Source organism: Pyrgilauda ruficollis, unplaced genomic scaffold, assembly GCF_017590135.1.
Source record: "Pyrgilauda ruficollis isolate IOZ18807 unplaced genomic scaffold, ASM1759013v1 scaffold71, whole genome shotgun sequence".
Lineage (NCBI taxonomy): Eukaryota > Metazoa > Chordata > Aves > Passeriformes > Passeridae > Pyrgilauda > Pyrgilauda ruficollis.
Window position 1 is genome coordinate 404,065 of NW_024528933.1, and position 15,224 is coordinate 419,288.

Genomic DNA, 15,224 nt, shown 5'->3' on the forward strand with positions numbered 1-15,224 from the left:
CAGTCACTGTGATTCCTTATTTGTGGAGTGAACTCAAACACTGGATATATTATACCTCCTAAAACAGCAGCTGGTGTTAGAGACAACAGCTTGATATACGAAGAACCCGGAACAAACAGATTTGCCTCCTGATCTTCGTCATCTTCATTCATGTCTATCTCTTCCAGTGAGTCAACTTCTGGTCGTGCCTGGAAGATTTAAAAAAAAAATTAAATGTCAGCACAAAAATCCCAAGTCCTCACTATTATTCATGATTCCGAGTGTCAAAAATACCAACTAAATATGAAAAGTTCCACATTTCATTATTTTCACTCCATTTCATAAATTTGAAGCTTAATGAATAAAAGCTTTTCTTCTACCTGATTGAAAGGCAACACTGGTTGGTAAAAATCACAGGGTGTGTAAACACACATCTTTTATCTTTTTCAAAATTAATCTTGACACTTACAGCTGAACTAATATTCAAAAAACTTTAGTTTCACCCTGATTCTTCTTCAGGTTAACAATATTTTATATTGGCACTTTAATACAAATAAAACATTTTTGTTAGACACTACTTTTACATATTAGTTTTTGGAATTTGAAAAACTGCAACATATTTACATTTCTTTCAATTAAAACATACTAACTCATTTTCTGTAAAGTACTGCACGAGTAATAAGACTGTAAAGTAACTGCACTAGTAATACAGAACTATGTACTACTGTGAAATATTTGGTCTTGCAGCAGAGTTTATCTATTTCCCTTATTCTATCCTGTGGTCTTCTATGTGAAACACATTTTTAATTTTTAAGGTTTATGCTGAACTCTTCTCATTGCTTTATATAAAGTATGTTTTTTAAAGTCACATATTCCAGCCTTTTAATAACAACCAGTTACAACACACAAATGGAGCCTATCATACAATAAAGCAGTAAATAAAACCTTTACTATAAAGCCATAGGATTCACTATTCCATGAAGTACCAATGGACTACTGAGTACTGCCTAGTCTCCCATACAATGTAAAAAAAGAGTCACACAAATTACCTTATGCTCATCTCCTTGTACTCTTGCATTCTGTTAGGTTACTGAGTCACCTAATCAGAAGTTTCAGAGTTTAACCGCCCTCTGCACACTTAAAAAACCTTTTAGTAAGTACCTCAACTCTTTTCTGACTGCCTTTATGACAAAACAGTAAGATGTTATGCTGTAAAAGTTCACAACAAAAATGGGAAAATTTTTCAGCTTAGTTCCAAAAATTGCACCTACTTTTCAAACTGACTTGCCTGTCTTGTGAACAAAAGCCCTATTCATGAGTGTGACTGCAATGGATGAAACAGCAACCACAAGAGCTGCTTAGTGCCAAGACTCAAATACAAGCACTAAAAGAAGAACATAAAATGCAAATCAGCTGCCCAAAAAAAAGCTGCTAGTTTAATAACAAAATAAGGAAAACTACCTTCTGAGTGCTTAGCCTTAAGTTTCATCTGTGCCTTTCCCTGCTTATAAGACTTAGCTATTCCAATTATACACGACATCACCTGATGTTACCAGCAGGAGCTTGTATTTCTTCAGGAGGCTCTCCTGAATTTCTGTCAGAGAAGGCACAAGGACTGGTTTCCCTTTCAAGAGGATACAATCCATGTCAGATGTGCTTATTATCAAACATATAATATGGTTACCTGTCCAGGAAGATGAAGAACTGTATGTTCTTCAGAGTCAAATGATGAGAGTGATTTATAGGCTGAAATGGCTACAAGGGCATCCTAGAAAATTAAGAGGAAGAGAAAGAAAATCACAAACACAGCATATAGTATTGCTACCTACTAGAAATGCCACATGCAAAAAGCTTATCAAGTAACCACTGAATGCTGAAAAAGAGTTCAACAATGTTTTCCTGAGGCACACTCTCAATTGCCTACTTTTTATATACACAATGAAAAGTAGCAAGATCAATTATCTAGGCTTGATAACAATCATTCTGAGCATTCTACTTCAGGTAGAAATATCCAATCTATGAGAATAATGTTGATAGCATATTGATGTTTTAGCTGTTGCTAAGTGCTTACTCTAAATCAAAGACTTTCCAGCTTCCTATGCCAGTGTGCAGGTGCACAAGATGCCCAGAGGGAGCAAGGTCAACAGATGATCTGAACTGACCAAAGGGACATTATATATCATAGAACTTTATGCCTAGTATATAAACTCAGGGAAGTTGGCCAGAGAGTACCCATTACTGCTCAGGGATGGACTGGGCATCCCTCAATTGGTGGTGAGCAATTGTACTGTGCAACACTGGTTTGCAATTGAGTTTTATTCCTCTTTATCTTTTTTTATATCCCTTTTTTATATCCTCTTTCTTTTATATCCCCTTTCTACTATTATTGTTACTGTTATTTTGTTGTTGTTATTATTACAGATACTTTATTTCACTTATGAACCTGTCCTTGTCTCAGTCCATGGGGTTTACCTTTTTCCAATTCTTCTCCCCATCCCACCACAAGGAAGGGGAGTGAACAAGTGGCTGTCATCTGGGGTTAACCATGGGGCTGAAAAATTCACTGAAATAGGCTGACAAAAGTTTTAGTCTTAAACTAAAATACACTACTTCCACCAGCACCATGGTGATGATAGTCCAACATTTCCACTGCATTACAATACTCCACAAGTGAATTGAGTTAGCTGTCATAGCAGCACCTTTGTCAAGAATGCTTCACCATATTGAGGCTGAAATTTTGCAGAGGAAGTCAAACTAGTTTCACAGAATATGCTGAGTTGGAAGGCACCCACAAGGATCATTGCATCCAACTCCTGGCCATGCACAGGACATTCCCAAGAGTCCCACCTTGTGCCTGAGAGCATTATCCAAACACTTCTTGAACTGTGTCAGGTTTGGTGCAATGACCACTTTCCTGGGGAGCTCTTCCAGTGCCCAACCACCCTCTGGGGGAAGAACCTTTTCCTAATATTCTTCCTAAACCTCCCTTGACACAGCTTCAGGCCATTTCCTCAGGTCCTGTCACTGGCCACCTAAGAGCAGAGATTAGTGTCTGCCCCTCCTCCTCCCCTTATGAGGAAGATGCAGACTACAATGAGGTCTGCCCTCAGTCACCTCCAGGCTGAACAGACCAAGTGACCTCAGCCATTCCTCATACGGCTTCCCTTCAAGGCCTGTTGTCATCTTTGCGGCCATTCTTTGGATGCTCTCTAACAATTTAATGTCTTTCTTACATTGTGGTGCCCAAAACTGTCCCCAGCACTCGAGGTGAGGACACAGTAGTGCAGAGTTTGTTTGTAATTCTCCTTGGAAATGGCAGAAGTTAGAACCTTCAGCTACCACCTTTTACATGTAGTACATTGCTTCAGAAAAAATGTTAAGCAACAGGAACAAAACACTATTAGAAAATGAGATTACTGACACTGTCTTGACAGAAAAGTACAAAATTTAATATCTTTTTGCTGACATCAGAAATTAATGTTTTCAATTATATCACTTACCTCGTTCTGTGTATTGTTCCAAAGGAAGCTGATAACTTGAGCTTTGAATTTCTACAAAAACAAAGGAAATATGCATTTTTCTTTGACCAAATAAGTAGTTGAAACAGAGGCAGTTACCTGAAACAACTTACTGCCACATCAACACAGATTGAGCTAGGAAAGTGGAAGGAGTGCAGCTCTGAACTCCAGACATATTCACATGTCCACAAATTCTGTGAGAGGGAAACCATGGATTAACCTCCCACTGGAATTTCCTATCTATCTTCCAGGATTCACTAATGCAAGTGAAAACTGTGAAATTGTATAAAACATTAATTTGACTAATCTGAACTGGGCAGTGGTTGCAATTTGATCAAGATCAAGCAGGCTTATGTAAAAGTTACATACAAATATATACTAAAAGAAAGACTCACCTTAGTCTATCTAAGTACTTACTTCAAATTCATTTGTATTCACTGTTAATGAGGGAACCAGGGAAAACAATTCATTCAGTGCTTTTAAAATGAGTGGTCTTGTATCACAACTCAGCTTTGGTGATAGAGCATTCCACGTAGAACGGATGCAAACAACCTGCAAGCAAAGAGGGAGGCATCATTACTAACAGCTATCCCAACTTCACTTAAATAACACATCTTTCCAGTCCTTGTTCTTGCTCTTCCTTCTTGAGAACAGGAATATATGGTTCATAAAAAGTAAAAAAGCAAGCATGTTAAAAATTCACTTGTAGATCAACTGACATAACACAGTAATACTGCACAGTAATTCACCAGTAGTGAAGGAAAGCAACTACCTGTATGAATAAATAATACACTGCAAGCAATACATGTATCTTCATACCACATTACTGCTCTACTTAACTTGGTCAAATTAGATAAAAAGCAATCTGTCTCTGGGACAATAGGATGAAAGCAGAGGAAGCCACTGAGGAATATATATTTGCTGGGAGCCCTCCAAAACAAAATGCCTGTAATCTTTATAAACAATAAAAGCAAAAAAAAGCCTGCAGAACAAATGCAAAACACAAAAGTTTATGATATAGAAACTGTTGGAAACTGTCAAACTACAATAAATACTAAATAACTAATACCCAATACTAAGGCATTTATGCTGTAACCAGAGCACAATATGATACATAATTGGTCTTCCAGGATACGTAATTTCCTTCCTGGAAACAACACACATTGCACCAAGCTTCTTTTCACCTTCAAAGATCTGCATGACAGCTCAACAAGCAGTCAGTACAACGTTCTGAATTTCCAGGCACTGAAAAAGTCTGTAAGATGCTCCAGCCAGTGGTACAGTTCTAGTTGAAGAATTATGCTGAAGTCATAAAAAGTAGTAGTCAAGTTTCTCAGGAATGTTGGCTAGACAGCAATAATAGTACAGCAAGTTCCTCCTTTTTCCTTGTGAGATATTTTCAGTTGCCCAGGCTTTTTCTTGGTAACAAGCTGTGTATTTTTCTTAAAACTGAAGTAATTTTCATGGAGCATTTCATCAAACCTTAATGTTGCTACCTGTGGTAGCACTTAACATTACAGAATTTTGCCACCATACCTAAAATAATTCTGTCTGTAATTTATCTGTTGTTACTACTTGTCTTTCAGATTTCAGGTTCCACTGCATCAAAAAGAGTACAAAACCGGAAAAAATACAACCAAATAAATAACAGAAAACCCCAACAAATAGAACCAAAAACCCCAAGAAACTATAATTCCGTCCACCCTACCCCACAGAACCACAACACAAAGAAAAACCCCAAACCCAAAACCATGTATGCTTAGAACCAAAGTCTAGACAAAAAATTTAAAATAGCAATGGCAAAGAAAAGTATAATTTTCAGCCTTTTAAAGTGAAAAATTGCAAATCAAGACTTAAAAGTCTGAGCAAATGCCATGAAAATGTCTTTCAGGCATAAAAAATTACAACAAAGCAACAGAAAACAAAGACATTGAGAAATACAAATTGATCTACGTAACGAAATCAAATAAAGGTATATTTATGAAGATATTCCACAAAGGCATTGAGAAGGGTAGTTTTAGTATTATTCTGCACTGAAAAAACAGACCGTTTTGTATCTCTGAATGCAGGTAATTGCCAAATTAAGCAGTCACTACAGTGATTGCAAAACACATTTCAGGGTGCAGTTTAAAAAACCTAAGATGCATTTCAAGTTGAACCCATTTCAGGAGCGGAAAACCCATGAATGTGTTTCTATGGTAACAACCGCTGATGGCTAGAAAGACCTCATCTGGTAACATTCCAAGGGAAAATGATACCTCTCTTTCCATTCTTTCGAAACAGACTGCTTGTAAGAATAAGAAAAAAGGTCTTCCAGTGCTCAGAAAAACAGACATATCTATTAACACAGAAAGTTCCTCTTCAACTATCTAGAAATGTTAAATTTGTAATGAGTTAGTTGTCTGGAAAACACAACATGTATTAATATATAGAGAAAAGTTGTGCATTTGCGGGATTTGATACTGTAATTTAGGAAGACTAACAAATCATTAGCTAGCCAAGCATGTTTACTTTCATTCTTTCCCACAGTAACACACATATTCTCCAACTTCATGTAAGAGGTGAAGAAAGGCCTTAAACAACAGCCAGCACCCTAACAGAAGTTTCAGATTTAGCTGAAGACTGTACAGTTCCTTCTCAGATGGTATTTTCTAGACTTGCAATTTAACAGCTGTCCTACAGAAAACTCCTTCCAAATGACATACTATAAACTGATGGAACAGGGGGATAGGAACAGTGGGAAACTGGTACTTTACCCACCATAAAAACCCACAGTAAATATAGAGAGGTTATAAAAGGAGTAATAACCTTGACGTGGTGTCCTCCTGGAGGAATGGGCAACTGTGATAAGCACCTTGTGATGAAATTTACCTGCTAGTCATGAATCCCCAAGGAAAAGCCCTGTGATTCCATAGACACTTTCAGCTCCACAAAGCTGCCCTCTGAAAAGCAAAATACTCTAGAAAACTACCAAGATAAGAGAATTTTACAACATTGGTACGCCAATTACTGTCTGAAAAAAAAAGGATAAGTGCTCGCAGAAAACCTGTGTTTAGAGATCTAGACATGCTAGTGTCATACTTTGGTACAAGTTCTTAAGCCTCTTTTCATTTTTTGTTGTGTGGGATTTTTTCATTCTGGTTTGTTCAAATTAACATATCATTGTCATCTGGAGACATTAACAATCACACAGCACTTTTGGTACAATATATTTTGATTTAAGTTTATGTTTTCTTGTATTTTCAAAATTGATATTTTAGAATAGCAAGCTTGCCACTCCACAAAACACTGACTGCTAGATGGGAAAAAACTAAAAGCTAAATTTTACAGATGCTGAAAAGAGACAAAGCACATCTGCTTCAGGTAACCTACGGCCCTAAAAAGGTGAGAAATCTCAGGACAAAAACAGAGAACAACAGCATTTCAAAGGAAAGGGAATTTAAACACTATGCTTAGAAATTTTATTCTTGAATGTTTCTTGGCTTGCATACTGTACTTGATACATGAAATCGATTAGATGCCAGGATAGCTTGAAATAAAGAACACTAGCTTCTGTTGAAATCACTGGGGGGAAATAAAATTACACGCTGAAAAAGAGGAAATGTGATCTGGCAAGAACTGTGTGATTTTTTCCCATTTTTGATGTACAAGTCACTGTGCATTATTCATTAATGACCTTATGTTACACCTACCAAAAATAAAGAGGGGGTGGAAGCAGCTAGCCCTTCTTGCAAGTCCTGCAAAAGCTAAGCTTATACTCTTAACACTATTCATGTAGGATGCACTTTGAATGAAGTCACTATCTTTATACAAAACAATTACTGCAGTCAGCAGAATGGATAACTATTCTTACACAAGAGTCAACCAAAAAAGAAATCAACGTTATAGCACATTTTGTTATCGTATTACTTTAGCAAAGGAGCCTTTCCGAGACTCTCAGAACTCAACCCTGATGAAGACACGTGGTGTATAGGGTTCCATCATCAACCGAGTCAGCACTACACGTATGAAAACATAATTTATTATTCTGGTTCAGAAGCTGACTGAAAGTTTGGTGCTCTGTCCTGGGCAAATCTGGGAGAAAACCTCTAAAGGGGGCCCCCTCCAGAAAGCAAACCCACACAGCCCCTTTCTCCTACCGGTTCGGGAAGGATTTCTTGGAGACAAGTGGAAAGAACCTGTTCATTTAACAAGCACAACACCCCCAGCACACAAAATGAACAATACCAGATGACAACACTTTTACTGGTCTGAAAAGGATGACAAATTCAGAAAGTCTTTCCTGGGAGTGGTCGCTCTGTGTTGCGCCCTCCAGCGCTGGGGATAGCTGCTGCAGCTACAAGATGTAAACTCTCGGTGTTTCCCAGATCCCAGTCTGGAGCAGGTTTGAATGGTTTCAAAAAGGGAAGGGAAAAAACAGTCCAGGGAAAAATCTGGATTGTTTAGCTAAACTAAAAGCAAAAAGCAAAAACAGAGCAGGAGCGAAGCAGGAGCAAGAGCAAAGCAAGCAGTAAAATCTAAGCAAAAAGCAAAAGCCGCACTATGTACTGTCCCGTCTCTCTGTCCCGCCAGCTGCGGGGGAGCAGGTTGATAAGAAACCAAAACAACCCTTGCTCTTTAGAGCCAGTTTTCAAGGCACAGTACATAATATCTAGCAATAACAGAACACACAATTGGGGATACAAGCATCATAACCTCACTTTAGGACATGCTCCCTAAAATCCTACATCTAAGCAGCTGCATGTGGAAAAGCCTGGAGACTATATCCCTTTCCCTTAAGTCAGCAGCAGAGACAGAAAACACCAAAACAAAACCAATGTCTATGATTATGTCCTTTCTGCACTGTAAACTACAGTCTAAACAATAAATAATAGACAGATTAAATTACTTAACCCAAATGGTGACCCAGCTCGCCAAACCACAAGAGTTTCAAAACCTTGCCAAACCTGTTAGAGTTTCAGAATAGCTAGGTGGTAGATTAGGTCTCCCAGAACATTACACTGTAGCTGGGGAAATAAAGCGAATACAATTTGGACAGGAAAAATTAGTAATATTCACAAAGTCTATCTATCCCTCCTTCCTTTCTTCCATCTTGAATAGTCTTAGCCTTCCAGTCCTCAACAGTGGTAGAGTATACATCTGTTCTCAAATGAGGTTATTACAGTAGAATGTAGGAAATGTAAGTTATTACAGTAGGAAATTTATCATATATCTAACTCGTACTTTTTTGCAAGACAAAGTCTAAATACAATCCAGCCTGGGAAAACACTGATTCAATACCAAAGCCAGCATTCAAAGAATCGCTATGATCTTAAAAAGAACCAAACTGCACACCAAATGCAAACAGAAATTTACCCTAAATAGTTTCTTAGCAATCACTGTATCTCTATTTTTAATTATATTGAATGCAAATATCTATGGATGATTCACTATATTGTTCTTGAACTGCTCAGTGATTTTAAATAATGTGGCAATAGCTGGTGTTACTGCAGTGATCACTGCAGTGGAAGTGTCGTAGTGGATAAACATAAAATTGCTGTTTGGCAGAAAATGGGTAATCAAATATTCCTTCAGGATATAATTAGTTCACTACTCTTATGGCCTGTATAGTACAGTTTGTCAGTAGCAGATTCACAGCATGTCTGTGCCTGCATCACAACACCAGGATATCACTGTCTGGGATGTGCAAACAAAGAGCCTTGTCTCCTAGCTTAGAGATATCACAGCATCATTATTTGGGTTCAAAGGGACCTCAGGATATTTCCAGCCCAGCCTCCTGCTCAAAGGAGGGTTACAATAAGATCAGACCCAGCTGCTTAGCGTTGTATCCAAAAGAAATGGGAAATTCTCCAGGGAAGGACACAGCACAATCTCTCCGGGCAGCTTGCCCCAAAGCTCACTTGTCCTCTTCATCAGTAAGCAGTGGACACACTATGGTAACCCTCCCAGCTGCTAAGTGATTTCACTCCCTATCTGGTACACTCTATAAACAAGACACAGCAGGGCAGACCAGTAAGAAGATATAAAAATTACATTATTTAAGTGCCTTTATGTACCAAACAGTTTTCCTTTTCAAATCTCAAGGAAAAATGCACGGAATGATGTCTTTGCAATAAACCACAAAGCTGATTTAAAATTTCAGGTCATGCACTGAAGGGCTGATCTGCTGTGGTAGGAGGTCACAGTACAATTTCCCAGGAACTATTAACTTATGGTGGAAGAGAAGAATTAAATTTGTCACAAGAAAAATAAATTCTGCAGCAACTCAATGTACTCTTAAAAAAGAGCCAACCGGGAAAGAAGTTCATGAACCATAAGCAAAACTCAAAACACAAGGACAAGCCAATTTAATCTTACCTCAGCCTCACAAAGAGCTCGTAGACCCTGTAATACTATGGCAGCGGGTGAAGCTTGATCAGGTTTTGTGCATTCATTTAATACCTGGGAAATTGCAGCCAACATGTCTGCTCCATGCTGATATGGTCTAAAGGAAAAAAAATGAAAATAGAAGGCAATATTCACACATACACACAAGTTATAATTTATACACAAAAATTATTAATTGCTGGTTTTATTTAAGTGACAAGTAAAACTGCCTAGAAGTGGGAGTTCACACACACATTAAAAAAAACATACAAGGAGGATATGACAGAGTGCTCTAAAGGCTGAGTGACATGCGGAATTAAATCAGCAGCCATCAAGTTCCAAAAAAAAAATCACAGAGTGATTAAGTTGTAGAAGGTTTTGTCTAAGCATGTTGTGTTCACTAAAAGATTACATCATTCAAGAAGGGACAGAGAATGAAAGCTCAAATGCACTATTTTATGATTCTTTGTTGCAGTCTCCTGCACGTAGTTCCTACTGTGTATTGGTGGAGATTCTGGCACCAAATGTTTTCTGTCCTTTTTACATCAGACAGCTATGTTGTCCCTTTTCTTCCTTTTTTTTTTCCTGCTGCAATGCCACTTGTCTTTCTCTCACTGACTGTATGGGCTGCTTTAGCTCTCCAGTCTTTTAACTATCCATTCAGTTTTATTGGGTTGTGGGTGGCAAGGTGTTCAACAGTTCCTCATACTATCTCTGTAAGAGATTCTGGTAAATGGTGTCTGGTAGGTGATTTATATCCATGGTAAATTGTGACTTATCTATTTGTTCACACTTTTTTCAAAATAATTTCTAAATGCATGAAGAATGTGCATACATCTGAACTCCAGCTATACTACTTAACTGGCAAAAAGAATACTACGGGTGCATAAAGATTTCTCTCCTGCTTTTCACTTTAAAAAAACATTGAAAAATACTGTCTGGCAAAATGGAAGAAGGTTGAAGAGGTAAAGGAAAATATATTTTCTTTAGGAATTTGTTTTTAGTTGATAGTTAAAAGTTATTTGAACCTTCTCAGCTGTTAGTAGCTGACCTTCAAGAAAGAAAGTGAAAACTGGAACCCAAGATAGGTGACAAACAGAAAAGATGATAGGGTGCACATAAAACCAGGCAGCAAATACTAATGCACTTAAAAATACTCTTTACAAAAACTCTAAATCATTATCAAGTACTGATATCTATGGATTGTTAGAGCTAGAAAGGTTCAATGTATTATCCAGTTATACTTGTACAAGAGTGGTATTATACCTGAATAAAGACCAAAAATGTACTTGTGACAAAATATGGTTTTCAGGAAAAAAATTTCTATCTTTCTTTGAATAGATCAAAAGAGAGATATTAGTTCTTTTTTCTATTTTTCATCTCTCCCTTTTTCTAATCTGGAAGTGTTATGCCTGAAGTTTCTGTCCTGGACCAGTGTATGATGCATCTTTAGTTCCATGATGAAGATAATTTAATTTTAACAGCATTTATATGTGTGTTCTATTAGTCATAATAGAAAACCCCAAATTTAGTAGCTGTTCAGATTAGCAATGGCTGAGTCAGTGTCTCAACTAGAAAATATTACTCACAATTAATGTAACAGGGTAAGTAAAAATAATGATGCAGCTTTTCTGGAAACAACTCTTTTTCCTTACAAAGGTATAAGATAGGTAACACTTGCACTTACCTCAGCCTACATATATCTCTTATACAAGCAGCTTTAGCAATCAGCTTTTCCCATTGAGCATCTTTGTCAATAGACACAGAGGGCATATCAGACATTGCCAAGAACTTCTGCAGTTCTGGATAAATTCGATCCTAGAAAAGATTTCATTTCAAATGATCATCACACCTGTAAAAGCATGACCAGATTTTCAGTTGGTAGCACTTCTACAGGACTTCTGCATACCACTTTGATTTTTATTATTGCATACCATATTTTGCTTTTTTTCATTATTCGCCTCTAATGCTACATTGAGATCAAACTGGCTTTTGCAGACGAGGTCTCTATTGCATCTTTAAAAAAATCAGAAGCAAATTATTGTGCTGATTTTGTCTGGGATAGAGTTAATTCTCTTCACAGTGGCTGGTATGGGGTTGTGTTTTGGATTTGTGTTGAATACAGCATTGACAATACCAAGATGTTTTTGTTGTTGCTGAGCAGGGCTTACCCACAGCCAAGGCCTTTTCTGCTTTTCATGCTGGGAAAGAAGTTGGGGATGCTAGTGAGGCTGGGAGGAGACACAGCCAGGATGGGTGACCCAAACTGATCAGAGGGATATTCCAGACCATATGACATCATACTCCAGATATAAAGTGGAGAGAAGAAGGAAGGGAGAGACATTTGAATTGATGACATTTGTCTTCCCAAGCCACCATTACACATGATCTCTCTCCTGGAGGTGGCTGAATACCTGTCTGCCCATGCAAAGCAGCGAATTAGTTCCTTGTTTGTTTGGCTTGTGTACACAGCTTTTGCTTTCCCTATCAAACTATCTATCTCAACCCAGATATCTCAACCCCCTTTCACCCTTCTGATTTTTCTCCCCAGTCTTACTGGTGAGTGGGGGACATACTATTTAAATACTTTACTAGAAGATCAGTACAGACACCATTAACACCATTCACTTCATAATGCTGATAGCAACATACTAGTAGCAGCAATGTTCCACAATTACTTTCTTCCTTGGTTAATGGGAATGAAGTTTTTCTACTGGACTTATTATAGAGACACTATAAGAAGTTTCTAACCTGTCTTTCCCATAATGATGTCATCAGCCGTGAGGCAATTGCTCTGAGCTTAGCTGTGCTCCCCAGCATGTGTATGGCACGTAGAATCTGAGCTACACAAACCTGAAAGAAATTTTTAACCAAGTGTTTTTGTTATTTTATAGGTCCAAGGACAAAGAATAACCTACAAATCATTAATTTACAACCAAGTACAACCATGAAACACAATCCAACTGCTATATCAGAAATAAACTGAAAGTCATTTTTCACAAAACTTTAGCAAATAAGAAGTCCAAGAGCATCCTCTCATGACATATATAATGATCATACAGTGTAGACAGTATAGTGTATGTTTAACTTTAAAACAAGTATCATATCCCATCCAAAATATTACAAAGTAATACTAAAGCCTAAAAATCAGTTAAGCAAAATATACATTGCTCAGTCTAAATAGTTTTTATAAATTCATGACCTTTTATTGATACAGTTTTCATTTTATTAAAAATCTTTCATTCTGACCTTATGTACACCAAGTGTAGGCAAAGTATACAATATCTCCCTGTAAAGTGCAGGCTCCAAAGGTCTTCCCAATTTAAATATCAGAACAGGGATCAGATTTGGGACCTAAAATAGAACAAATATGGGAAATAAATTGGAATCTGCTGAATTTGGCAACAGAACACCTTAGAAAAGACAATGAACTTGTCCCAACATATGAGAAAATCATACCTTTTATGCATTTTTTTTCTGCCTGCATATATGAGAAACCTGTCACATAATACAATATAATTGATTGCATTCTTACTATATGGTACAAAACTTCCAGAGAGCTGCTGCTGAAGTTACAGTAAAGGAGACTTACATGTCTCCATTCTTTTTCTAATTCAGATTTTCTCTATTTTCACACAAGCAGGTGCTGCAGTTTTTTTCTTGTGCATCTTATTATCACTGTGTGACTAAATTTAATCTTAAATTAAATCTACTCATGATGTCATTTTTTACGATTACTTAAAACACAAACACACAGAAACATGCTAATATATTGGCATGTTTCTATATTTATATTTATAATATATAATTATAATATTTACTATTTATATATTTTATATGTATATATATGTGAGTGGTTTATACAGATACTGGTTAAAAAGCAATGGAAAATTCTGCTACAACAGTTGTTTCAACTTGCATTTTTACATGAGCAGATGATAACATTTTTCACTGTAAAAAGATCAGTCTCAGGAAGAATAATAATTCAAGTGCTCTGGGATTTTGCATACTTGGCTCTATTCTGGTTCCAAGTCAGAGATCAAAAAGAAATATTGTTTCTTTTACAAGTCATCATTATCTTTACTGTTCAGCAGTGGTGAACTGGTACTTCCACAGACTATTACTATGTTCTGGAATCTGCATTTACCACCTAATGGATAACTATAATGCATTACTTTTTTCCTTTTTCCAAACAGTATTTGACATTCTTAAATAGAATAAATCCCTTTATAAACCAAAAACATTCCAGATTTTTGTGGAATTGGCTAGTCTTCCTCTTTTTCTATTTCTCAAAGTTGTTGTCTATCTTCTATAGAATCAGTCATCACATTACGACCTGCCTAGAAAGAGGACTGGCTTTAAAAAAATATTTCAAAGCACAACCAATTAAATGAGGCTGAGAATTTGGGGCAGTATGCACTTGAACAGATTTTCACAGCCAAACTGAATGCATCTTCCCATCGGCAACTTCCCTTCCCATTCTTTCAAATTTTCGGATTTAAGAAAATTTGGCAGTTTTACAGCTTCTGTTGTGTCCTGATTTTGGCTAGGCTAAAACTAAATTTCTTCACAGTACCTTCTTAGCAATGATTTGTCAACAAAACAGTGTTGGAAACACTGATGTTCCCTGCTGGAATTATATTCTTTAAAACACAAAAGGGCATGGGGGAAGTAAGTTATACCACTTCTCAAGCACCTGGCAGAATTGATTAATGTAAATTCTGGTCCCAGGTAAAATTCAGCAGTAAGATTAAATGTTAATGTCTGCATTAACACCGAAACACAGAAAAGTGAAACCTGCACTCAAAAGTGCAGGTTTAATTTGCTGCCCAACCTCTTCTTCCCACTCCCTAACTGTAATGATTTGTCTAAACTAGTCTATGCAGTTGTATTTCCCTGCTTTATTCATGTTAAAGAGACAACAGCACTGCCTGAGACAAAATTATGTACATTAGTATACAGGAAGAAAACTAAAGTTAACTTCCTGATTAAAGAGAACCCAAAATAATACTTGAGTGCCGAAGGTTCAACATCCTTCAAGCAAGAACCTGTTTTGGTTAAATCAAGCCTTAGGTAATGGAAAGGTTGCACAGAAACCAAATAACACAGGCAGACAAAACGTCTCCTTGAATACAGGAGACCTGACAGAGGAAAGCAGTTTTATTTCTGGGCACCTGTTGTACCTTGAGTGTCAAGAAAAAAACATATCACCTGATTTAATGTTACCTAAATCTTTGAATGATACGAGGTAAACTGCAGGGTGATGTGTAAGCAGGGGGCATTGGATATCTTTGGGGTAGAGGTAATCATTAACTTAACACAGGAGCCTGCATCACCCTGTTAAGTTTCAAAATTCTCAGG

The 15,224-nt window shown here is 37.1% G+C and overlaps 1 protein-coding gene across 3 annotated transcripts in view; it reads right to left on the reverse strand.

Moving 5' to 3' along the window:
• FOCAD (focadhesin) overlaps positions 1–15,224 on the reverse strand; it is a 92,782-nt gene that overhangs the window by 39,515 nt on the left and 38,043 nt on the right. For all 3 annotated transcript variants that reach the window (XM_041485572.1, XM_041485573.1, XM_041485571.1), the window contains 8 exons: positions 13,113–13,217; positions 12,615–12,716; positions 11,551–11,681; positions 9,855–9,981; positions 3,915–4,049; positions 3,480–3,530; positions 1,664–1,747; positions 56–188 (listed from right to left, as the gene is read on the reverse strand). In XM_041485572.1, the coding sequence (XP_041341506.1) occupies positions 56–188; positions 1,664–1,747; positions 3,480–3,530; positions 3,915–4,049; positions 9,855–9,981; positions 11,551–11,681; positions 12,615–12,716; positions 13,113–13,217 (868 nt within the window). The remainder of the gene's footprint in view (positions 1–55; positions 189–1,663; positions 1,748–3,479; positions 3,531–3,914; positions 4,050–9,854; positions 9,982–11,550; positions 11,682–12,614; positions 12,717–13,112; positions 13,218–15,224) is intronic.